This window comes from Macaca mulatta, chromosome 6, assembly GCF_049350105.2.
Source record: "Macaca mulatta isolate MMU2019108-1 chromosome 6, T2T-MMU8v2.0, whole genome shotgun sequence".
Lineage (NCBI taxonomy): Eukaryota > Metazoa > Chordata > Mammalia > Primates > Cercopithecidae > Macaca > Macaca mulatta.
In genome coordinates, this window is record NC_133411.1 from 77,445,816 (window position 1) to 77,472,305 (window position 26,490).

General features: G+C 39.3%; 1 protein-coding gene across 29 annotated transcripts in view; it reads left to right on the forward strand.

The window, feature by feature from the left end:
• The first annotated feature begins 52 nt into the window (after positions 1 to 52).
• RAD17 (RAD17 checkpoint clamp loader component) overlaps positions 53 to 26,490 on the forward strand; it is a 47,335-nt gene continuing 20,897 nt past the window's right edge. For 2 of the 29 annotated variants that reach the window (XM_078004837.1, XM_078004851.1), the window contains exons 1-15: positions 53 to 133; positions 501 to 543; positions 1,699 to 1,802; positions 2,279 to 2,459; positions 4,059 to 4,316; positions 4,855 to 4,938; positions 12,246 to 12,402; positions 15,429 to 15,565; positions 16,895 to 16,947; positions 17,032 to 17,157; positions 17,250 to 17,319; positions 19,915 to 20,026; positions 22,683 to 22,865; positions 23,994 to 24,079; positions 24,193 to 24,339. In XM_078004837.1, the coding sequence (XP_077860963.1) occupies positions 2,451 to 2,459; positions 4,059 to 4,316; positions 4,855 to 4,938; positions 12,246 to 12,402; positions 15,429 to 15,565; positions 16,895 to 16,947; positions 17,032 to 17,157; positions 17,250 to 17,319; positions 19,915 to 20,026; positions 22,683 to 22,865; positions 23,994 to 24,079; positions 24,193 to 24,339 (1,422 nt within the window). In that variant the 5' untranslated portion in view covers positions 53 to 133; positions 501 to 543; positions 1,699 to 1,802; positions 2,279 to 2,450. Of the gene's footprint in view, positions 544 to 1,271; positions 1,409 to 1,698; positions 1,803 to 2,278; positions 2,460 to 4,058; positions 4,317 to 4,854; positions 4,939 to 12,245; positions 12,403 to 15,428; positions 15,566 to 16,894; positions 16,948 to 17,031; positions 17,158 to 17,249; positions 17,320 to 19,914; positions 20,027 to 22,682; positions 22,866 to 23,993; positions 24,080 to 24,192; positions 24,340 to 26,490 lie in introns of all 29 variants that reach the window. The other 27 variants (XM_015140236.3, XM_078004850.1, XM_078004847.1 and 24 more) reach the window with 26 other exon arrangements.

The window sequence follows — 26,490 nt, forward strand, 5'->3', positions numbered from 1 at the left end:
CACACTCCTTCGGAGGTCCCCGCCCTTCGCTTGCGTCGCTGATGCGCCGACCAGTCTGGAAGGTCCCCGGGAGGCCGTACCTCCGAGAGGCTCGGCGTTGAGGCCGGGTAGGGCCAGGTGGCTGCCCTTTCACGTAGGTTAGACCCCGGTCGCCTCAGCTCTTTGCCCAAAAGGGGATGCAACTCCGGGAAAGTAAGGCCGCCGCGGTTGCGGCTATATTACGTGTATGTCTTAGAGACGCGAGTCTATCTCTGCCTTCGAGCTTTCCTGGGCTCGCGTCGCTCCTCCTCCCGACCCGCCCATCCCATCTGGGGATGAGAAGATTGAGGGTGCAAAGCCCTGTCCTGCAGCGGGGATTTGCGAGCTCAACCCGGCACCCCACTGATTATAGGATTACGTTGAACGAATATTTGAGCTTGGTATACCCTGTTCACTGTGTGGGGTGGTGGTGGGTCGGCTAGGAATAGTCTTGAAGGTCTGCCTCTGACATCTCATTTCAGGAACCTGGCATCTTCAGGGACAGTTACTTGCTTTTTAAAGGAGGTAATTGTCAATCTTGTTTTCAAGGGTGAATAGAACCCTGACCGTGACAGTAGTCTTCTTTCCTTTTGGGGGGGGGTGCGGAGTCTCACTCTTGTCGCCCAGGCTGGAGTGCAACCTCCGCCTCCCGGGTTCAAGTGATTCTCCTGCCTTAGCCTCCGGAAGGGCTGGGATTACAGGCGCCCACCACCACGCCCGGCTAATTTTTGCATTTTTAGTAGAGATGGGGTTTCACCATGTTTTGGCCGGGCTGGTCTCGAACTCCTGACCTCAGGTGATCCTCCCGCCGTGGCCTCCCACAGTGCTGGGATTACAGGCGTGAGCCACCGCACCCGGCCCCTGGTCTGCATCTTTTATTTTGAGCTGCAAACTATATTTACTCAAATAGGTGGTTTTTTCCGCTTGTGTACCTGTTGAAACGTCACAGTCTCTAATCCCGAACGATTTGGGGCGGAGGGCTGAACAATGTGTTTTCTAGTGTGTCGGGGTGCTTATAGGCTATGTGTGCCTCCAAACTGTAAAATAGTCCGGTATACTTTCCGGTGTATAAGTTTGTAGGCCTTAAAATTTTCTTCTGGCTAACTTAAAATTGTTGAATTCACTAGTTTTGCATAAACGTTTAAGCATTTGAAAACACGGTTGAAAACCACAGTGTTACCAAGAAATGTTCTAATAACGTGTTCAAATGAAAACAAAAATTTTACAGTAAGACTTAAATTCTTCGTCCACAGCAAGTGAATTCATGGTATTTTACTTTTTTGGGAAATATTGGAAATGAAGAACTGCAACTGTAATTTGAAATTAGGAAAACTTTAATTTTCAGTATAAAAATTGCTCAAATAAAATTGCCTAATTTTAATGACAAAAGGTAAGTACATAGTATGTGTGGTTTTTTTCTGTTTTTCCTCTGATACATCATTGAGTTCATGTGAAAAACTCCGATAGTAACACCACAAGTAGATTATTTAATACAGTTATAGTCATTAAAAGTAAAATTATTTTAGAATTTTGATTTCTTGTATCACTTAAATTTACTGTTCCTTTTCACTAGTTCTTGAGCCTTTATTGTGTTGTTGATTATATCAGTATACATTTATTACTATAATTCTGCAATTACAGTTTTTCTTCATTTGAGGGCTTCTTTTTTTCCCCCCCTAGGTGAATTATAGTTTAATGTACTACAGGTCCTGAACTACGGATGGGAACTATTACAGTTTATAATGTCAAAAACTTTTCTTAGACCAAAGGTATCTTCCACAAAGGTATGATACACTAGAATGGCCATGTAATAATTGCCTTAAAATAATTATAAATTTTTATACATATTCTTAATAACTTATTACTGCTATCAAAGTAATAGAGCCCAGTATCTATTGTAATTAATGATTTCAGCAAGTCTGGTAATAAGTTGTGAAACAAATGTTCTCTAAAAGTACAACCTTAATTTTGAAAAAGTGTTTTACGGTCCCAGTCACAAAGGCTGAAAACATTTGAATGGAAGAACATAGAAGAGAGAAATAAGAGTGGTAGTTGGTGTTATAGCTTAACCAAAAGCCCTACTTCTTAGAAGTAATGTGATTCAGTGTGTCAGTTCTCAGCAAGATAGGGGTTAAAGTGGGATGGGGGTCAGACAGTTTCGTGCATGCAGGGTAGCTATTTCCCTAAGTGGTGGCTCTAAATTTTCTTTGATGTTAAGTAAATTACTTAACTTTGCTGTTTATCTTTCTCTTTTTTCTAGTATATGGGAGTCCACATTTATGTAAGAAATGAAACTATAAAATGTATAAATAATTTGCAAATCAGAATTGCTGTCGAAAGGTTTATAATGAAAGATATTTTCATACACTCAAAAATATAGAGGAAAGGGGCCAAAATTATAGTACCAGTCACAATCTTTTGATGAGGACGAAATGAATCAGGTAGCTATGACTGAAATTTTTTCCAGTGGTCTTCCTTCTTTAATCCACTGCCAATAATATTCCTAACTCTCTGTCTTAAAAGAAGAGTGAAGTATGACTTAGCATTTGTAAAGTATTTGTAAGCCCTAAATTACCTCCTCTAAGCCTATTTTCAGCTCCAACTTCTGGTTCGTTTTCTTCAAGAGAGGAACATTGTCTAATTGGTAGCTCACAACTATGGCTGAGTATTCTTGAAGGAAAACATAACTTGGTTTCTTTTTGTTAGCCAGGCAGTAGATTCTACAACCAGATCTGAAGCTATGTTTTTCTAGATTAATGCTATTAGAGTGTTAAAAAATCTGGTAAAACTTTCTAATTTCTAATTATTTGTAATAATTAACTAATAATTTCTAAATTTTAGCAAGAAAAAAAAAAAAAAACAGGGTCTCACTCTGTTGCCCAGGCTGGAGTGCAGTGGGGTGACCATGGTTCACTGCAACCTTGACCTCCCAGGCTCAAGTGATTCTCCCACCTTAGCACCCCAAGTAGCTGGGAATACAGGTGTGCGCCACCATGCCTGGCTAATTTTTTATTTTTTGTAGGGTTAGGGTCTCCCTGTGTTATGCTAGCTGTTCTCAAACTCCTGGGCTCAGCAATCCTACTGCTTCTATCTCTGAATATGCTGGAATTATAGGTGTGAGTCACTACACCCAACCATTACTAGGCGTTTCTGAGTGACAGTTCCCCCGTGAAAAGCCTGTCTCAATTATAAAAATATTAGTTGCTTCTTGCACTGAAGAAAAATATAATCCAGTCATAATTACAGATTGCAACGTTATGATCCTTGGTCTATATCTTCACTAAGTCTTAAAGCTGATATGGATTATTTGGATATATGAAATGGTTCTTAGTTTGTGAATGTATTAACCTGGCCAAGGCAGATGTGTTACTCTTATTGCGATTTCTGTTAAAATATTATCATTTTTTTCTTTTGTTTTGCTTTTTTTAATAGGTAATTTTAATATGTTTCAATCCTACAGAGAGTTAAAAAAAATCATTCTAGTCTTTATGCTGGGAAGATTACAATGAATAAAAATAAGTTTGTGTTCTTTACTCCTTTAAGGTCAAGTAGACAAGTATGCACTTGCACTTACTGTAAAGTAGAAAAACAACTATTACAGAGAGAGTTTTATTTAAAAAGAGTTAATTTGTAAGATTTTTAGGCCGGGTGTCTTGGCTCATACCTGTAATCCCAGCTCTTTGGGAGGCTGAGGTGAGAGGATCGCTTGAGCCCAAGAATTGTTTGAGACCAGCCTGGGCAACATGGCAAAAACCCATCTCTACAAAAAGTACAAAAAAATAGTTGGGCATGGTGGTGCATGCCTATAGTCCCAGTTACTCAAGAGGCTGAGGCTGGAGGATTGCTTGAGCTGAGATTGTACCACTGCACTCCAGCCTGGGCGACAAAGCGAGACCCTGTCTCAAAAAACAAATTTTTTTTTTTTTTAGTTTTAAAGGTTCTAAATTTATGAGTATGCTGTTTCCAGAGTAGCTCAGTTATTTGGGCGAATAGATGGGAGAAAATGTGATTATATTTACAGGATTTCTTTTTTTTTTCAGGTAACAGACTGGGTCGACCCATCATTTGATGATTTTCTAGAGTGTAGAGACATCTCTACTATTACTGCCACGTCATTAGGTGTGAATAACTCAAGTCATAGAAGAAAAAATGGACCTTCTACATTAGAAAGTAGTAAATTTCCAGCGAGAAAAAGAGGAAATCTGTCTTCCTTAGAACAGATTTATGGTTTAGAAAATTCAAAAGAATCTCTGTCTGAAAATGAACCATGGGTGGATAAATATAAACCAGAAACTCAGGTACTGAAAAGCATGCAGACATGTCTACATAATTTAATTTCAGGGTGCATAAGGGTGGATGGGAAGCAGAGAGATGTACATTTTCAGATTTTTTACTCATAAGAATCTTTCTAAGGGTTAGAAAAAATTCTGGATTTTTTTATTTTCCAAGGCTCAGATTTTTCTCAATAGTTACTCTAAAGTTGTATTATTAGTTATCTTAGATTTAATTTAATCCCAACATAGAATTGATCTTTTTAAAAGTTTTTGTACTAAATGTAATACTCCTCTCTACTGTCTTCTCAAAATGTATTTCTGAATTTTAAAAAATGTTATAACAACAAACTTGCCAAAGTTATCATACAGAGTTATCAACTTAAGAATATAATTTTTCCATAATAGTATAAAAATTCAAGTGTAATCAAAAGGACCATTTTATTATATAGATTGTTACTGATTTGCTACTTTTCGTTAATAATGCTTAGGTTCATATGTGCTGATGTACCAAAAAAATCTTCAGTTAAGAAGTTTTGTTTTAAATTTGAAATTTTTGTTGTAGCATGAACTTGCTGTGCATAAAAAGAAAATTGAAGAAGTTGAAACCTGGTTAAAAGCTCAAGTCTTAGAAAGGCAACCAAAACAGGTAAGAAATGTGTTTTTAAATATTTAACATCAAATATTTTTCTTACAGTGTGTTGTTAGAAGTTGAAGTTTTATGATGATTTTGCTCAAAACAAGTCTAGATCTCCTCCAGTGGAAAGCTCCCTATTGGGGCGTGCTAACTCATGCCTGTAATCCCGGCACTTTGGGAGGCCAAGGCGGGAGGATCACTTGAGCCCAGGAGTTCAAGAGCAGCCTGGGCAACATAGGGAGACTCTGTCTCTACAGCTAATTAGCTGGGCATTGTGCATGCCACTGGTCTCAGCTACCTGGGAGGCTGAGGTGGGAGGATCGCCTGAGCCCAGGAAGTGGAAGCTGCAGTGAGCTGTGATCACACTAGTACACTCTAGCCTGGGCAACAGAGCAATACCCAAAACCATAAAAAAACAAAACAAAACAAAAAACAAAAAAAAAAGCTTCCTGACTTTACTACTTCCAACTTGACTAAAAGACTCAGAGACTTTGAATTTTCCCCTTTATTTGTAACTCTTTTTCTTTATGTCTTATTGTTAGCATAAAGAATCAGTAAACCAATTAGGGTACTAGTGTATTTAGCACATCAGATTATCTCAGGCTGAGGAAAGCAGGCAAATTACATATTAGTTTCTCTACTAAATATAGCCCAAAACAGTCATTATTTATTTTAGACTGATATTTTTTGTTTCACTTCCTTACTGTACAATTACCCTGAACCTCCAAGGTAAAATATTCTCTCCTTCCATCAATCTCTCTCTCTCTTTTCTTTTTTTTTTTTTTTTTTGAGACGGAGTCTCGCTCTGTCGCCCAGGCTGGACTGCAGTGGCCGGATCTCAGCTCACTGCAAGCTCCGCCTCCCGAGTTGATGCCATTCTCCTGCCTCAGCCTCCCAAGTAGCTGGGACTACAGGCGCCCTCCACCTCGCCCGGCTAGTTTTTTGTGTTTTTTAGTAGAGACGGGGTTTCACTATGTTAGCCAGGATGGTCTCGATCTGCTGACCTTGTGATCCGCCCGTCTCAGCCTCCCAAAGTGCTGGGATTACAGGCTTGAGCCACCGCGCCCGGCCCAATCTCTCTTTTTAAATGTTTTTATTTTGAGATTTTTCAAGCATAAAAGAAAATAGAATAATAAAAATATTCATATATACAGAATATACTCATTCTTTCCCACTTAAGTATTTTAAAGTAAATTATAAACATTGTGACATTTCAGTTAGACTTTTAGAGACTTCAGTATGTCTCTGTGTTTTAAAAAAAAAAAATTATTTTCCTAATTAATTATGCATACCATTATTCTCTCTAACAAAATTAACCAGGATGCCCTAATGCTATCTAATGATCAATTCATATTCACGTTTCTGCATTTGTCCCCAAAATGTCTTTTGTAGCTGGTTTGTTTCGAACAGGTTTTAATCAAGGATCAAACCTTGCGTTTGGTTGTTATATCTCTTAGGCCTTTTTTTCCCCCCTGAATCTAGTAATAGTTTACTAACCCTTCCTTTTTCTCCAAGGCACTGACTTATGAAGGAGACCAGGCCGGTTGACTTGTGGAAGTCTCACGCTGCATTTGTTAGGTTGTTTCCTCCTAATGATGATTAACTTGTTCTTCTATCCTGCATGTCCTATAACCTGAAATTTTGAATCAAGGGCTTGATTAGACTCAAGTTGAACATTTTTGGAAGAATAAAGGTCATGGTGTATGTTGTATAGTGTGTCAAGTTGGAAAGTATTTGTGGTTCTCCTGCTGTCTTAAGTTTGGTCACTAGATCGAAGAGGTGACCGTCAAAAATCTTCATTGTAGAGTAACTTTCCCTCACAACTGGCACATAATCCACGGGGAGATACCGTGGCAGCATGTGAATGCCCAGTTCTCCATCAGTCGTCTACCTAAGTGCTGTAGCTTCAATTTTCAACCCTTGCCTGAATCACTTATTTTATTAGAGTTGTAAAACAGTGACTTTCTTGTAGTTCTGTTATTTCTACAGTTATTACTGACATTTTTCTACAAAGAAAAGTTTGCCATCACTAGCTAGGGTTGTTTAGTTACCTTGAAATACATTTCCAACTAGAAAGGTAGGATGAGTTTTATATCTTTTTCTTTTTTAAAAAATAGGCTTTTATTTTTGGAGCAGTTTTAGGTTCACAACCAGATTGAGTAGAAGGTACAGAGATATCCCACATATGCCCTGCCCCGGCAAATGCATAGCCTTCTCCCTTTACTAACCTTCCCCTACCAGAGTAGTACATTGGTTAAAATTGATGAACCTACATTGACACATCACTAATACCTAGAGTCCGTTGTTTACGTTAGGTTTTTCCTTTAGTTTTCAACCTTGAGATGAAGGAGTTGCTGTTTTAGTTACTTTGATGGTAACAGATCCTTCTCTTTCTTTTTTTTTTTTTTGAGACAGAGTCTCGCTTTGTCGCACAGGCTGGAGTGCAGTGGTGTGATCTTGACTCACTGCAGCCTGTGCCTCCTGGGTTCAAGCATTTCTCCTACCTCAGCCTTCGGAGTAGCTGGAATTACAGGTGTGCACCACCACACCCAGCTAATTTTTGCATTTTTAATAGAGACAGGGTTTCACCATGTTGGCCAGGCTGGTCTCAGACTTCTGACCTCAGGTGATCTACCTGCCTTGGCTTCCCTAAGTGTTGGGATTGCAGGCGTGAGTCATCACACCCAGCCGATCCTTCTCTCTTGAACCAAGCTCCTTTCTCCCTGGCCTGTGGATCTAAACCTTTTGGTTTAGAGCTAAGATCGTGAATTCAAGATGGATTTTAAGTGTCAGCATTGGTATTCCTCTGATTCATAGAAATCTCATCTCTCTTCTCCGAATACAGATTTTTGGGCAGTCTCTCTGACACACCTCTTATATCCAAGCTTTTCCTCATTGATTTGTTTTTGGTCAGCTCAGCTAATAGTTTTTATTTTTCAGTGTCCATTGTGTTTTCTCACTTAGCAATACTCTGTCAGTATAAACATTATCATGTCATAAACCTACGTTGGTGTTACTATTACTATTCTACCAGTTGGTGTTACTATTCTACCAGTTGGATAAACTTACGTACATATATATATGTGTGTGTGTGTGTATATATATATGTATTGGGAAAAGTATTTTATGGTTTCAAAAGTTTTCCCCCTAAGGAGTTGGAGTTTAATCATATACTCTATTTATTTGTTTATTTAACTTTTTAGACACAGGGTCTTGCTAAAGACAGTTGCCTACACTGGATTGCAGAGGTGCTGTCATAGCTCACTGCAGCCTTGAACTCCTGGGCTCAAGCAGTCCTCCCACCTCAGCTTCCCGAGTAGCTGGGGACTACAAGCGTGTGCCACCACATCTGGCTAATTTTTAAAAACAATTTTGTAGAGATGGGGTCTTACGGTGTTGCCCATGCTGGTCTTGAATTCCTGGCCTCCAGTAGACCTCCCACCTTGGCATCCCACAGTGCCAGAATTAATAGGCATGAGCCACACCATGCCTGGCCCAAATCACTTACCCTTTATTTTACAGAAGTTTCAGTGATGTCAGTAATTAGAAAACGGTTTTGTTCAAAAAAATTGGGAAGATCTAGATTTATCAATGGGCAAACTAAATTTACTTTTCAAAATTTATTTTAAGTACAATATACCAAATATTTGCAGCGTTTAATTTTTCAGGACAACTTCTTTCCTTCAGAATTCAGTAAAACTCTGTTACAGTGTAGACAAATGGGATTAACAAAAGACTTCACGTTATAATGTGCTGATAAGAAACTACCTACTAGTTCTCTTACTGAAAGGGAAACTTGCTATGTGCCTATACCCACTCTGTCAGAAAACAGACACGTAAGTATATTATTACATGAGAAAAATGTATAGTACTTGTGCATAGGCTTCTTTTTCTTTGTAAAGAAGTGATCTGTCTGGTATTATAGTTATCATTATTCAAGGTAGTTATGTTCTGTAAAGTTGCTGAATTAGCAAATACTGAACCATTATTTCTAAGAAAAACACTAAATTAGGTTTCTGCAAACCTCTGGTTACAACATTTTTGTCAACCCATCAATATATAGCCTTGTTGTATATGTGTTTTTGTTTAAAGTTATTTAATGTTCAGTCATGCTTCAGTTAATGATGGGGATACATTCTGGGAAATGCGTCATTAGGTGATTTCATTGTTGTGAGAATATCATAGAGTGTACTTACACAAACCTGTGGTATAGCCTATAGCCTGCTCTCCACCTAGGCTATATTTTGCTCCTGTGCTACAAACTCGTATAGCGTGTTACTGTATTAAATACTGTAGGCAATTATAACACAGTGGGAACTATATGTGTAAATAAACATACCTAAACCATACCATTAAAAAGTACAGTAAAAAGGCCAGGCTCGGTGGCTCATGCCTATAATCCAGCACTTTGGGAGGTCAAGGCGGGTGGATTACCTGAGGTAAGGAATTCAAGACCAGCCTGACCAACATGGTGAAACCCCATCTCTACTAAAAATACAAAAATTAGCCAGGCATGGTGGTGTGTGCCTGTAATCCCAGCTACACGGGAGGCACAAGAATCACTTGAAACCGGGTGGCGGAAGTTGCAGTGAGCTGAAGATAGTGCCACTGCACCCCAGCCTGGGCAACAGAACGAGACTGTGTCTCAAAAAAATAAAAAAAAAAAAATTTTGTAAAAACATGGTTATAAAAGATAAAAAATGCTATTATAGATTTATATAGGGAACTTACCATGAATGGAGCTTGGACTGGAAGATGGTTAAGTCAGTGAGTGTGAGTGGTTAGTGACAGTCTAAGGATATTACTGCACACTACTGTCGACTTTTATAAACATTGTACACTTAGGCTACACTAAACTTAAAAAAATTTTTATTTAATAAACCTTCACTTACTGGAACTTTTTGTAAATGCCATGTTAAGGACTTTATGTAACTTTTTTACTTAAACTTTTAGATTCCTTCATAATAACACTTAGCTTAAAACACAAATAAATGGTACGGCTGTACAAAAATATTTTCTGTCTTTATATCTTTATAAACTTTTTTGTATTAAAAAAATTTTAAGCTTCTTTTAAAATTAAAAATGAAGACACAAACATACATATTAGCCTAGGCCTACACAGGGTTGGGGTCATTAATAGCACTGTCTTCCACCTCTACATCTTGTCCACTGGAAGGTCTTCAGAGGCAGCAACATGTAAGGAGCTGTCGTCTCTTATGACAACAGTGCCTTCTTCTGCAGTACCTCCTGAAGGACTTGCCTGAGGCTGTTTTATAGTTAACTTTTTGTTTTGTTTTGTTTTGTTTGAGACAGAGTTTCACTCTTGTTGCCCAGGCTGGAGTGCAGTGGCGCGATTTCGGCTCACTGCAGCCTCCGCCTCCCTGGTTCAAGCGATTCTCTTGCCTCAGCCTCCTGAGTAGCTGGGATTACAGGAGTGCGCCACCACGCCCGAGTAGTTCTTGTATTTTTAGTAGAGACAGGGTTTCACCATATTGGCCACACTGGTCTTGAACTCCTGACCTCAGATGATCCACCTGCTTCAGCCTCCCAAAGTGCTGGGATTATAGGCGTGAGCCACCATGCCCGGCCAACTTTGTTTTTTTTTTTTTTTAATAAGAACAAGTAGATTCTAATAATAAAGATATGACACTGTAAATATATAAACCAGTAACATAGTTGTTTATTATAATTATCAAGCATTATATATTACACATAATGAGATATACATGTTACACTTTTATACAGCACAGTAGGTGTGTGTACACCAGCATTACCACAAACGTGAGTGATGTTTTGCATTATTATTACTAGGAATTTTTCAACTCCACTATAATTTTATGGGACTACTGTTCATATGTGGTCCATCATTGACTGAAAGTTGATTATCTGGCACCTGACTGTATATTGTTGATCCATATAATTTGAACTCATAGTGAACAGCACTATAACTCACACACTGCCCTTTTCAAAAGTGGAACAGGCTCTCTTTGTCCAAGGTACATAGGTTCTTATTAAAGGAAAACAAATAAGAATTATAGCCTGCCATAGTATGTAGAAAATCTTTTGATATTTCTGTAGCTTTAACTTTTTTTTTAAAAATCAAATTTACAGTATCAGGGAATGTTACTGGGATTAACAATCTCTAGTCTCTCATTAGAGTCCTATCTCTAGTAAATACGTTTGTTTTCTTTTCTCTTTACTTTACTTTTCTTTTTTTTTTGAGACAGGATCTCACTTTAATGCCCAGGATGGAGTGCAGTGGCACAATCTTGGCTCATTGCAGCCTCCACCTCCCAGGCTGAAGCGATTCTTCCACCTCAGCCTCCTGACCAAGTGGGACTATAGGCGCACACCATGCCCGGCTAATTTTTGTATGTTTTTTGTAGAGACAGGGTTTTGCCATGTTGAACAGACTGGTCTGAAATTCCTGGGCTCAAAAGAATCCACCTGCCTCAGCCTCCCAAAATGCTGGGATTACAGGTGTGAGCCACCATGCTCTTCCCGAATATGTATCTTAATATGCATTTCTTAAAGAATTTAGTAACCAAACTGAAGTCTTTCCATGAGAATATTGTATTTGTATAACAGTAAATTATATCATCCAATGAGATGTCTATATTAAGAATAAATTTTGCTGGGCACGGTGGCTCACTCCTGTAATCCCAGCACTTTGGGAGGCTGAGGTGGGCAAATAATGAGGTCAGGAGATTGAGACCATCCTGGCCAACACAGTGAAACCCCGTCTTTACTGAAAATACAAAAAAATTAGCCGGGCGTGGTGGTGGGCGCCTGTAGTCCCAGCTACTCGGGTGGCTGAGGCAGGAGAATGGCGTGAACCGAGGAGGTGGAGCTTGCAGTGAGCCAAGATTGCGCTGCTGCACCGCAGCCTGGGTGACAGAGCAAGACTCCGTCTCAAAAAAAAAAAGAGTTCAGGTAACCTCTAAAAATCTTTGTTTTAGACATCACCTCCCTAATTTAGCCAAAGTGTGGTGGTTTTAATTTGGCTACTAAGTAGTCCTTGGGAGGGACATAATGCAAAAATTGAGAAGTTATCAGAAGCAGAATTTAGAGTTGAAGAATTACGATTCTCTTATTTCCATATTTGCAGATGTTTTTGTATGGAAAATGGGGGAAAAAACAATTAAAAAAAGAAAAAATAAAGTTGGTTTATTCCAGCAAGCATTATTATGAAATTTTAATTGCTTAGACATTCAGCAAATATTTATAGAAGTAAATGATATTTAGAATGAAAAGTCAGAAATAATATTCTAGCATTCCAGTGATTTTGGTTTTTAATAATAATTTGTATTTGATTTTAGGGTGGATCTATTTTATTAATAACAGGTCCTCCTGGATGTGGAAAGACAACGACCATAAAAGTACTATCAAAGGAGCATGGTATTCAAGTACAAGAGTGGATTAATCCAGTTTTACCAGATTTCCAAAAAGATGATTTCAGGGAGATATTTAATACTGGTAAGATTGGCTGTGAAGGTAGTGGAAGTAATGGGAAAAACCCATGCTTAAGGGAGCTTTCAGATAAACTTCTATGAGTGCATTTTTTCCCGTACTTCCCACTTTCAGAGGGATGGAATTTCACAGGCCAGATGTGATGGCTTTCACATGGGAGGCTGAGGCAGGAGGATTGCTTCAGGCCAGGAGTTAAAGACCAGGCTGGGCAACATACAAAGGCCTGTCTGCAAAAATAAAAAAATTAGCTAGGTATAGTGTTGTGCACCTGTAGTTCTAACTACTGAAGGGCTGAGGTGGGAGGTGGGAGGATCAGTTGAGCCTATGAGTTCAGGGTTGCAGTGAGCTATAATTGTGCCATCGTGCTCCAGCCTGGGCAACAGAGTGAGACACTGTCCCAAAAAATAAATTAATAAAAGTTATTTCAGGAGAAGGAAAGAAAGCATGTCTCCAGTGGAAGAGAATGGAATTTTTTGAAGATTAAGTCTTAACTGTTTTGTTAACATGTTCCGTTTGCATTATTTATCTACTTTTTACTAAGATCTGGCTAGGAGGTTAGACAGTATTAACTAAGGTATTTTATTTGTTAAATCAAGCCTTAAGATGTGTTAAAAAGAACTTGCCCCCCAAGAAGATAGCTTAGATCAGTAAATACCTGTTAGAACAATATCAAATGAAAGCAAAAGACCAGAGATGTCTTTGGAATTTGGAAGGAGGCCTTAAGATAACGATTTAAAAATTGATAATAGTAACAATCTTATTTATTTATTTATTTATTGAGACAGAGTCTCACTCTGTCACCCAGTCTGGAGTGCAACCTCTACCTCCCAGACTCAAGCTGTTCTCATACCTTAGCCTCCTGAGTAACTGGGATTACAGGCCACCGCAACCAGATAATTTTTGTATTTTTAGTAGAGATGGGGTTTTTGCCATGTTAGCGAGGCTGGTCTCGAACTCCTGACCTCAAGCAATCCACCCGCCTCTACCTCCCAAAGTGCTGGGATTGTAGGCGTGAGCCACCATGCCCGGCAATAGTACCAGTTTAAAGATGTAATACATTATAAGTTCATGCATATGCTTATGTACTTTAGCACTATCATTTTGTCTTTCATAGTTTTTCGTATTGCAACTCTAGGTGGTGAAACTAGGGACAGCCAGATCTCCTAGGCCATTTTGAAGGGAAAGGTTTCTGTAGAAGGATAATTTTTTTTTTTTTTGAGATGGGGTCTTGCTCTGTTGCCAGGCTGGAGGGCAGTGGTGCAATCTTGGCTCACTGCAACCTCTGCCTCCCGGGTTCAAACAGTTCTCCTGACTCAGCCTCCAAGTAGCTGGGACTGCAGACCACCACACCCAGCTAATTTTTTTTGTACTTTTAGCAGAGATGGGGTTTCACCATGTTGGCCAGAATGGTCTCGATCTCTTGACCTCGTGATCCGCCCACCTTGGCCTCCCAAAGTGTTGGGATTACAGGCATGAGCCACCGCGCCCGGCTGACTTGTGGAAGGATAATTTTATTTTAATGTGGAGTGTTCCTCAAAATCCCTTGTCTGGACTCTTTAATGCACTCCCTTGTGCTACTAGTATTCCTTCCTGCTGGTGCTTTTGCTGTTTTCTTTTCCTTATTATTATTATTATTAATTTTGAGACAAAGTCTTACTCTGTCACCCAGGCTGGAGTGCAGTGATTTGGCTCACTGCAAGCTCCACGTCCTGGGTTCAAGCAATTCTCCTGCCTCAGCCTCCCAAGTAGCTGGGATTACAGGCGCCCACCACTATGCCCGGCTTATTTTTGTATTTTTTTAGTAGAGATGGGGTTTCACCATGTTGATCAGGCTGTTTTTGAACCCCTGACCTCAGGTGATCCAACTGCCTCGGCCTCCCAAAGTGCTGGAATTACAGGCGTGAGCCACCACACCCGGCCCATTATTATTATTATTTTTTTAAGAGACAAAGTCTTACTATGTTGTCCAGAATGAACTTGAACTTCTTAAGCGCTTAAGGGATTCTCATGACCCAGCCTCTGGAGTAGCTGGGACTACAGACGTGTGTTCCTGCACCTGGCTTTTACTGCTTTCTAAATAGTAGCATTACTTTTGACAGTCTGATAAGCCTTAATTTAAACAGTCTTCCATGTGAAACATGCCTTCAGAGAGCTTCCCTCATTCTCAAGTTCACTAATCAGTCATTCTGTTTTTGTTGTTAAACCTTTATCACTCCAGTCTGGCCAACATGGTGAAACCCCGTCTCTACTAAAAATTCAATAATTAGCCAGGCATGGCAATGCGTTCCTGTAGTCCCAGCTACTCAGGAGGCTGAGGCGGGAGAATCGCTTGAACCCGGGAGGCGGAGGTTGCAGTGACCCAAGATTGTGCCACTGCACTTCAGTCTGGGCGACAGAGTGAGATTCTGTCTCAAACAAACAAACAAACAAACCAAACCCTTATCACTGAAGGTAATTCATTAATAGGCTTGAACTCCTTTAGAGATTCTTCATTGGGTAGGCCAAAGTCATAAATATTTTTACCAATTGTATGAATGTTATGCTGACAGCTATGTTCTTAGGTCAGTTAACTCCATATTACACAGGGTCTCACTCTGTCACCCAGGCTGGACACAATCTCGGCTCACTGCAACCTCTACCTCCTGGGCTCAAGCTTTCCCCCCGCCTCAGCCCCGCAAGTAGCTGGGACTACAGGCACAAGCCTCCACGCCTGGCTAATTTTTGTATTTTTTTGTAGAGACTGGGTTTCACCATGTTGCCCAGGCTGCTCTTGCATTCCTGAGGTCAAGCGATCCACCTGCCTCAGCCTCCCAAAGTGCTGGGATTACAGGCGTGAGCCACTGCACCTGGCTACATGTTGACTCTTGTCTTTTGAAAGGAATATCCTATTTTAAATTTAAATGATTTTTTCCTAATTAGGAAACAGTCTACAGTATTGTGAGATGCATCAAATGTGTGTGTGTGCATACAGTTGTTTAATATTAATGTATATAATTTGTTGAAAATAAAAGTGGTTATGTGTTTCCTTTCAGAATCAAGCTTCCATATGTTTCCCTATCAGTCTCAGATAGCAGTTTTCAAAGAGTTTCTACTAAGAGCGACAAAGTATAACAAGTTACAAATGCTTGGAGATGATCTGAGAACTGATAAGAAGATAATTCTGGTTGAAGTAAGGACAATTTTTAAAATCTTTATTTTATTTTATTTTATTTTTTATTTGAGACGGAGTCTTGCTCTGTCAGTGTCACCCAGGCTGGAGTGCAGTGGCGCAATGTTGGCTCACTGCAAGCTCCACCTCCCAGGTTTACGCCATTCTCCTGCCTCAGCCTCCCCAGTAGCTGGGACTACAGGCGCCCGCCACCATGCCCGGCTAATTTTTTCTATTTTTTAGTAGAGACGGGTTTCACCATGTTAGCTAGGATGATGTCGATCTCCTGACACCTCATGATCTGCCCGCCATGGCCTCCCAAAGTGCTGGGATTGTAGGCGTGAGCCATTGTGCTCAGCCTAAAATCTTTTTTTTTTTTTTTTGAGACAGTCTTGATTTAACTCCTAGGTTGGAGTGCGGTGGTGCAGTCTTGGCTCACTACAACCTCCGCCTCTTGGGTTGAAACAATTCTCATGCCTCAGCCTCCCCGAGTAGCAGGGATTACAGGAACCTGCCACCATGCCAGCCTAATTTTTGTATATTTAGTAGAGATGGAGTTTTGCCATGTTGGCCAGGCTGGTCGCGAACTCCTGACCTCAAGGTAATCTGCCTGCCTTGGCCTCCCGAGTGCTGGGATTACACATGTGAGCCACTGCACCCAGCCAACTTTTAAAATCTTGCTGTAGGTATTGACTAAACAATTGTGAGATATATCTTACATGATAATGTTAATTGTCTCTATAGTAGTGATATTGGTAAAATACAACACAAAGGCTTTGTAATAGAAACCTAAAGTCTTTTTTAGTAAACTTGAATGGAATAGCTGTAGGATAAGGAACGTTAAAATTTTAATGGTTTAAGCATAGAAAAACAAAAGAAAAGTTTGGAAAATTACTTCCTAGTGAAAATACTGTAACTGGAAAGCAACCGTAAGAAATTTGGTCTAAAAATTGGGATCCCCTTTGATGTATATTACACAGGGTCTCACTCTGTCACCCAGGCTGGACACAATCTCGGCTCACTGCAACCTCTACCTCTTGGGCTCAAGCTATTCCCCCCGCCTCAGCCCCGCAAGTAGCTAGGACTACAGGCACAAGCCTCCACGTCTGGCTAATGTTTGTATTTTTTTGTAGAGACCGGGTTTCACCATGTTGCCCAGGCTGCTCTTGCATTCCTGAGGGTATCATTCCTGGGGTATCATCTATTTCATGTTTCCCTTCACTTCTATGAAAGTTCTGTTTAAAATACATTGAATAAATATTTTTTTGCCTATCTCAATAAATATGAATCTGAAAAATAAATTTGCAATGGAATAAAACTATACTATTATTTATTTTTTATTTTCAATAGGATTTACCTAACCAGTTTTATCGGGATTCTCATACTTTACATGAAGTTCTAAGGTAGGTTTCAGTGAAGTATTCTAAAACTCCAAATTAAATGAGAAGTGGCTTAAATTTCAACATTGCTGTATTTTGTTATTTTAGGAAGTATGTGAGGATTGGTCGATGTCCTCTTATATTTGTAATCTCGGACAGTCTCAGTGGAGATAATAATCAAAGGTTATTGTTTCCCAAAGAAATTCAGGAAGAGTGTTCTATCTCAAATATTAGGTAAGAAAGAAATTTCTGCTTATAAAGGTCACATACGTATTATATTTTTAAATTAATCATTTAACTGCTGTCTTTCTTTATAAAACTTTTAGTTTCAACCCTGTGGCACCAACAATTATGATGAAATTTCTTAATCGAATAGTGACTATAGAAGCTAACAAGGTAAGTCTCTGATTAATTAAACCTCACTTGATAACTATAGAAAGCCCAGCTTAAATAGTGTTATGTAAACTGAAGGAGTTGGAAACATGTATTATTTTAATTTTTTAGAATAAAAGCATTTTATTATATTCATAAGGCATACATGTCATTTTAGCAAATGTAGGAAATACTGATTTTCAGAATCTTTAATATTTTTCTATTAAACTTTCACTTTCACATTGAGGTAAATTTTTCTTTTGCTTGGTTTACTGTTCTAAATTGTGTCTATCATCAAGAAAATGTTTTCTGGCATGTAGGTGTGGTAGTTATCAACAATTCAACTCTTCCTGTTATCCTATTGTCACTTTTTAATTTTGACATTTTTTTAAATTGTAGTGAAAAACATGTGTCATAAAATTTATCAACTTAACCATTTTCAAAGATACAGTTCAGTAAAGTATATTTACATTCATATACAGCTGTTGTCACTTTTTTTTTTTTTTTGAGACAGGGTCTCACTCTTTTGCTCAGGCTGGACTATAGTGGCATAATCATTGCTCACTGCAGCCTCAACCTCTTGGGCTCAAGTGTTCCTCCCACCTCAACCTCACAAGCAGCTGGGACTGCAGGCTGGTACCACCATGCCTGGCTAATTTTATAATTTTTTTTTAGAGACAAGGTCTCCCTCTATTGCCCAGGCTAGTCTTGAATTCCTGGCTCAAGTGATCCTCCCTCCTCAGCCTCTGAAAGTGCTGAGATTTCAGGCATGAGCCCATGTGCCCGGCCTTGTTTCAATTTTAGTACGTCATTTTTTTCTATATCTCAAATCAAGATGATGTTAAAAAAAAACTGATGGACCTTCTGCTCTCAGCATCATGGTTCTAGGGAATCCTACTGGTATAAATCAACCAAATCTTGCATGAAACATAATTTTTGTTGCACTGCTAGGACCACAGGAACTGAGGGAAGTCTCCAAGGGAGAGGTTGTTTTGAGGATTAAACACGTTAGTGTAGAGCACCTAACTGAATAAATAACAGATATTAATAGTGAAAAATGAGAAACAAACTGAGTCCTGTAATACAGGAAGCAATTACTGTGATGAATTATTATGCCATTAGTGTTTTGAAAATATTTAATGGGTCAGGTGCAGTGGCTCACGCCTGTAATCCTAGCACTTTGGGAGGCCGAGGTGGGTGTATCACCTGAGGTCAGGAGTTCATGACCGTCCTGGCCAACAGGTGAAACCTCATCTCTAATAAAAATATAAAAATTAGCTGGGTGTAGTGGCAGGTGCCTATAATCTCGGCTACTCAGGAGGCTGAGGCAGGAGAATCTCTTGAACCCAGGGGGTGGAGGTTGCAGTGAGCCAAGATTGCACTACTTCACTCCGTCCTGGGCAACAAGAGCGAAACTCCGTATCCCCCACCCAAAAAAAAGAAAAAAAAATTACCTGGTCATGGTGGTATGCTCCTGTAGTCCCAGCTACTCAGAAGCCTGAGGCAGGATGGTCACTGGAGCCTAGGAGTTTGAGACTGCAGTGATCTAGATGACATGACTGTAGTCTGTCGTGGACAGACCTAGACCCTGTCTCTAAAAGAAAATCTACATTCTCTACTATAAGCGTGAGAACTGCAAATTGAGCCATGGTGCATGCCTGTAGTCCCAGCTACAAAGGCTGACAGCGGTGGGAGGATTAGTTGAGCCAGGGAGCTCAAGACCAGCCCAGGTGTGATATAGTAACACCTTGTGTCAAAACAAAAATTTTTTTTTTTTAGTGAATTGATTAGTTCAAGTGGCTCCGGTTTAAAAAAGAAGAAGAAGAAGAAATAATTGGTGTAATTGTGGCTTTTTCATCCTCACCAGACTGTATAATGTGTTGAAAACCTGAGTAAAGGAATTTTCATGTAAATTTCATAAATTTGTCAGATTATTTTGTGTATATTTAGTTTTATCACATTCTATTGCATTTTGAGGGTTTGTGTGTGTGTGTGTGTGTACATATATATGTTACATATTTGTGTGTATATAGTGAGAGAGTAAAAACTTCAAAATACAACCTGGTCAAAGTGAAAAAGTAAAACAATACATTATTTAATATTTCCTGAAAGTATACCTTAAACTGTAATAAGTCATTGAAGCTTGTACCATTCATAGACCAGTGTTTAACATGGAGGCTTTTTAGTTTTTTATTATTATTTTAAGATAAGTTTTTTTTTCTGGCTCTATAGCCCAGGCTAGAGTGCAGTGGCAAGATCATAGCTCACTGCAGCCTTCATCTCCAGGGCTCAAGTGATCCTCCCACTTCAGCCTCCCGAGTAGCAGGGAATACAGGCGCATGCCACCATGCCCAGCTAATTGTTTTGATTTTTTGTAGAGATGAGGTCTTACTACCTTGCCTAGGCTGGTCTCAAACTCCTGAGCTCAAGTGATCCTCCTACCTCAGCCTCCTAAATTGCTGAGATTATGGGAATGTGCCACCGTTCCCAGCCCTTTTTAGTATTTAAGTTTAAAAGAATCTAATTTACTTTAATTAAGTTGAGAAAATAGGTTGGGGTTTTTTTTTGTTGTTATTTTTAAGAAAATACTTTTTTAAAAATTTAATTTTCTTATTTTAGAATGGAGGAAAAATTACTGTCCCTGACAAAACTTCTCTAGAGTTGCTCTGTCAAGGATGTTCTGGTGATATCAGAAGTGCAATAAACAGCCTCCAGTTTTCTTCTTCAAAAGGTAACTATGGAAGATACAGTCATGTGGCATTATATAGGTGACTGACGTTCTCTTAATTCATTCAATGTAATCAAACATTTTAACTTATATTTGGTCTATACCTATTTATCCTTCTTTGTTATTGAGACAGTGGCTTAAAATTAAATATATACTCATGCATATATACCCTTCTATGAATATGTTGTAGTATATATCCTTGTTTCTGTTTGAGATAGTTTACCTTTCAAAGTTAATTTAGAACGAGATTTCCTGGATAAAAATTCTGTCTCTGCCACTTACCAGTTATATAGTCCTATGCAGGTGACTCTATGTTTCTGTGCCTCTGTTTTCTCACCTTTCATGTGAGCACTTACTTCTTAGGGTCCTATGAAGAATATGTGAGGTGATACTTCCAGAGTGCTTCTTACAGTGCTTGATTCATATTAAGTGCTCAATAAATGGCCAGCCATTAATCAGTTTAATAATACTTTTGAAATTATTATTTATTTTGAGACGGAGTCTCACTCTGCCGCCCAGGCTGGAGTGCAGTGGTGTGATCTTGGCTCACTGCAAGCTCTGCCTCCCGGTTTCACGCCATTCTGCCTCAGCCTCCTGAGTAGCTGGGACTACAGTCACCTGCCACTGGGCCCGGCTAATTTTTTTGTATTTTAAATAGAGATGGGGTTTCACTGTCTTAGCCAGGATGGTTGCGATCTCCTAACCTCAAGATCCGCCCTCCTCGGCCCCTCAAAGTGCTGGGATTATAGGCATGAGCCACCGTGCCCGGCCTGAAATTATTTTTATAATAATTTATGAGACATGTTTAGTAAATTTATTTCCTGTTAATATTGAAACATGTAAATTTATGAGATATGTTTAATAAATTTCCTGTTAATATGTAAAAAGATGTAGTAAAAAGATAGTTTCACTAATGGCAGTGAGTTACATTTTTACTGTAATGATCATAGTTTACTGCATAGTCCTTCAGAAGACATTTAGCAGACTACTTACTTAATGCTTAACATTGACAAATTGACATTAAAGAGTGGGCCAAGAACTATGTTAGCAATTATGTTTTTTTCATTTAATTCTCATATCAACCTAATGAGATAGACAGTACTTTGATTCAAATCCAGATCCTGTGCTCTTTCTGCTGTTCGAGGTAGCTTTTAAGTCATGCACTGTTGAGTTCTAAATAGTAGACTTAAAAATGAAACTTGGGGCAAGCATGGTGACTCTTGCCTGAAGCCAAGGTGGGTGGATCACTTGAGCCTAGGAGTTTGAAACAAGCCTGGGCAACATAACAAGACCTTGTCTCTACAAAAAAATTAAGAAAAAAAATTAAAAACCCGAGAAATTTGATCACATGCGTATTCATAAATTGGATACTCTCAACATCAGTAGAGAGGTTGTTAAACATACACTGCAGAACCAGACTGCCTGGATTCCAGTCATTCACTCACTGATGACCTTGAGCCAATTACTTCACCTCTTTGTATCTCATTTCATTAACTGTCTAATAATAATTGGTCAGGTGCAGTGGCTCTCACCTGTTATCCCAACACTATAGGAGACTGAGGTAGAAGGAAGCTTCAACCTCAAGAGTCTGATACCAGCCCAACATAGCGAGACCTCATCTCTATAAAAATATATATATAGCCAGCATAGTGGTGCATACCTGTAGTCCCGGATACTTGAGAGGCTGAGGTGGGAGGATCACTTGAGCCTGAAGGTTGAGGCTTCAGTGAGCTATGATTGCGCCACTGTACTCCAGACTGGGTGATAGAGCCAGACCCTGTGTCAAAAAGAAAAGGCCAGGCATGGTGGGTCACGCCTGTAATCCCAGCACTTGGGGAGGCTAAGTCGGGTGGTTGGGAGGTCATGACCAGCCTGGCCAACATGGTGAAACTCCATCTCTGCTGAAAATACAAAAATTTAGCCGGGCATATGCCTGTAATCCCAGCTGCTTGGGAGGCTGAAGCAGGAGAATTGCTTGAACCCAGGAGGCAGAGGGTGTGGTGAGCCGAGATGGCACCACTGCACTCCAGCCTGGGCAATAGAGTGAGACCCCATCTCAAAAAAAAAAAAAAAAAATTCTCCCTTCACCGGATTGTTATGAAGATTAAATTCAAATGTATCACATGCCAGGGACAGTATCTTGCACATAACACGATGAGAAACCAAGGCGATATGACAGTACAGGTTGAATATCCTTTATTTGAAATTTTTGGGAATAGAAGGATTGCAGATATTTTTTTAGATTTTGGAATATTTGCATTATACCAGTTGAAAATCCCTTGTCTGAAAATCTGAAATACAAAGTGCTCCAATGACCATTGCCTTTGAGCATCTTGTTGGCACTGCAAGTTTCATATTTTGGAGCATTTTGGAGTTTGAATTTTTGGATCACGAATGTCAACCTATATTGGAGATTGTGCTGTTGTGCATGTGAAAGTTTGAAATCTGCATTATGAAATAACTTGCAGATAACATTTTATTCCATTTTAATGTTTGTAACCCAAAGAGGATTCTGACTCGGTTAATGTCGTTTGTAATTTTTGTTTATTAGGAAAACATATTTTAATTAGAATATTTAGTGTAACTATATCTGAAGTGTTCTTAGTTTTAATTTTCATATTTTAATTTAAATATTGTCACTTGGGTGTATATTATTCAGGAGAAAACAACTTATGGCCAAGGAAAAAAGGAATGTCTTTAAAATCGGATGCTGTGCTGTCAAAATCAAAACGAAGAAAAAAACCTGATAGGGTTTTTGAAAATCAAGAGGTCCAAGCTATTGGTGGCAAAGATGTTTCTCTGTTTCTCTTCAGAGCTTTGGGGAAAATTCTGTATTGTAAAAGTAAGAAATTTTTACATTTTTTAAATCTGTTGGATATCACGTAGTCTTAAAATGGAAATAAAATGTCACTTCTAAAAAAATGTCATGTATTTTGGTTCTGCTCTAAGAGTTAGAGCTAGGTCAGATACTGTTTGCCTAGGCCTAAGACATAGTAGGAAAATAGAATATTTTCTGACCATGAGCAGGATTAAAAGTAAAAACATGCTATTGCAGGCCATATCCATGTGTGTAAATCTTTATAGTTTGCAGAAGATAAGACAGCAGATCATCTAGACTTTTGTGGCAAGTGTTGGTAGCCTAAAGCCCTCTTAATACTGGGCTCCAGCCAACAGAGCCTTAGACAAATTACCAGGTAGCTTAAGGTTTCTTTCAATCCTCTTGTATTTCTCTAGTTTACAAGCTTTCTGACTCCCCAACCAGAGATGTTTATTGCCTTTTCTGTCTTTTTTGATGACTGCTCCCTCTCAGTTCTTTCACTCCCTAGTGCCCATTTTAGTGTCCCAAATAGTCCCTCCTTTTGATAGCAAATGCCTGTATTCAGTCTGATGATCCTGAAGGAAAGAAATTGGGATTTCTAAATGGAAACCTCCATACCATCTGAGGAAAATGGGCATCACTTAGATGGCAGTGAGGACATTCCTCTGTCACTGGATCCTCTTACTTTGAACTTGAGTGACTATTCCCACCTGATTCTTTTCTTTCTCTCCTTTCTTTTCCTCTCCAACATACGTTCATCGTCTCTTGCATTAGCAAATGGAGTTCGAATTCTTTCATGTAGAGAGCAACATCTTCGTACATAGTAGATAAGAGTAAAGACCACTGTATTGAGATGAGAGATCAAGGGAAGAAAGCAACCCAAAGCTGGAAAAGGTGAAATGGGAGTGCATTAGGAAGTGGAATATTTTAAGTCTAGAAAAGCCGTAATCTAAGCATCAGAATTCTTAATTTAGTTCTTGCTAATATGGATAAAATAGATGCTTGCTTCCAGTTGTTTTTATTTATTATTTTTGAACAGTTTGCTTACTATGTTGGTATTGTATGTCTAAAATTTTCAGACTCTTCAAATGACTGGTGCTATATAATTATAAAGAAGGTATTATCTTTAATAATTTCAGCAATTTTTTATAGGAGCATCTTTAACAGAATTAGACTCACCTCGGTTGCCCTCTCATTTATCAGAATATGAACGGGATACATTACTTGTTGAACCTGAGGTAAGTTCTTTAATGACACTTAGTACAGGTTACAAAGGATATATTATTTGTGTGCATATATATTTGACCATTGCATTTTTGCCAAATTTAAGTATATATGCTTGTTTTTATAGGAGATAGTAGAAATGTCACACATGCCTGGAGACTTATTTAATTTATATCTTCACCAAAACTACATAGATTTCTTCATGGATATTGATGATATTGTGAGAGCCAGTGAATTTCTAAGTTTTGCAGATATCCTCAGTGGTGACTGGAATGTAAGACCATTTGACATTTGACTTAAAATGCTTATAGGTATTTCCTTAGAATTAAGAAAAGAAAGTTTACTTTTATCCCTAATTGCCTGACATTATTTTATGTGACTCTTCTTCATAACTATGCTAAAGTTAATGTATCCAACTCAGTGTTTATAATGAAGCTTCAGTAGCAAATCTGATTTTTCTGCTGATAATATAGTACCAATTGTTTCTAAAGTTATTTTCTGTGTGTGTGTATGTGTGTGTGTGTGTGTGTGTGTGTGTGTAGACAGGGTCTCACTAGATCAGCTCAGGCTGGTCTCAAATTCCTGGGCTCAAACAGTCCTTTCGCCTGAGCCTCCCAAAGTGCTGGGTGCTGGGATTACAAGCGTGAACCACCACTCCTGTCTCTAAATTTTCTGGTTTTGTGGTTATGGTTTTTTTGTTTTTTTTTTTTTTTTTGGAGAAGAGGCTCTAGCTATAGCTATGTTACCCAGGCTGGTCTTGAACTACTGGGCTTAGGGGATCCTCTCCTCTCTGCCTTCCAAGTAGCTAGAAATACAGATACACACTACCATGCCCAGCTTATTTTCTTTTTTTTTTTGAGACAGTATCTTACTTTTTTGCCCATGCTGGAGTCCAGTGGTACAAAGTGGTTGCTCACTGCAACCTTGACCTTCTGGGCTCAAGCTATCCTCCAACCTCAGGCACTCCCCCATCCAGTAGCTGGGATTACAGGCAAGCACCACTATCCCTAGCTGGTTTTTTTTTTTTTTTTTTGGGTAGAGACAGGGTTTCACCATGTTACCCATACTGGTCTCGAACTCCTAAGCTCAAGTGATCTGCCTGCCCTGGCCTCTCAAAGTGCTGGGATTACAGGCGTGACCCACCATGCATGGCCCCAGCTTATTTTCTGATTTTAAAATTAATACATACTCAAAATATGACAACCATTAAAAAGTAGATACAAGAGAAGGAACTGTACATGTTGCTACACTTTCTGCTAGTTTTTAAAATTTATTTCTTTTACGTATTTTAAACTATTTACTATAAAATTTGTATTTTGTTCTTAACGTCTTAAAACTGCCCTTACCAGTACAATAGCCACCAGCCACAAGTAGCTATTTAAATTTACTTAAAAATTCAGTTCCTCAGTCATACTAGCCACATCTCCAGTACTTGGTAACTGCATGTGGCTGATGGCTACTTTATTGAACAGCCCAGATACAAAACATTTCCATCATTGCAGGAAGTTCTGTTGGACAACACTGTTTTGATATGCTAATATTTCTGTGTGTTATAAATACTAAAATAAGGCTGGGCTCAGTGGGTCACACCTGTAAACCCAGCACTTAACGAGGCCGAGGCAGGTGGATTATTTGAGCTTATGAGTTTGAGACCAGCTGGGGAAACATGACGAAACCCTATCTCTACAAAAAATGCCAAGAAGATTGCTTGGGTGTAGTGGTCCCAGCTACTCAGGAGGCTGAGGTGGGAGGATGGCTTGAGCCCGAGAGGCAGAGGCTGCAGTGAGTTGAGATCACACCACTGCACTCCAGCCTGGGCAATAGATCTGGACCTTGTCTCAAAAAATTAAAACATTGAAATAACAGTAATAAGTAAAATTAGGAAAGACACAGAAAAACCATTTATGATATAGAGCTTCATTACTCAGCAGTTGCATTTGCTTAACGTTTAAAATAATTGTTTCTTTTTTATTTTGAAATTTTCCAACCTATAAATAAATTAAAAGGATAGTACAGTGAACCAGGAGCAGTGATTCCTGCCACTAATTCTGCACTTTGGGAGTCCAAGGCAGGAAGATCACTTGAGGTCAGAAGTTTGAGAACAGCCTGGGAAACACAGCCAGACCGCATCTCTAGAAGAGATTTTAAAAATTAGCTAGGTATGGGCCGGGCGCGGTGGCTCAAGCCTGTAATCCCAGCACTTTGGGAGGCCGAGACGGGCGGATCACGAGGTCAGGAGATCGAGACCATCCTGGCTAACATGGTGAAACCCCGTCTCTACTAAAAAATACAAAAAAAACTAGCCGGGCGAGGTGGCGGGCGCCTGTAGTCCCAGCTACTCGGGAGGCTGAGGCAGGAGAATGGCGTAAACCCGGGAGGCGGACCTTGCAGTGAGCTGAGATCCGGCCACTGCACTCCAGCCTGG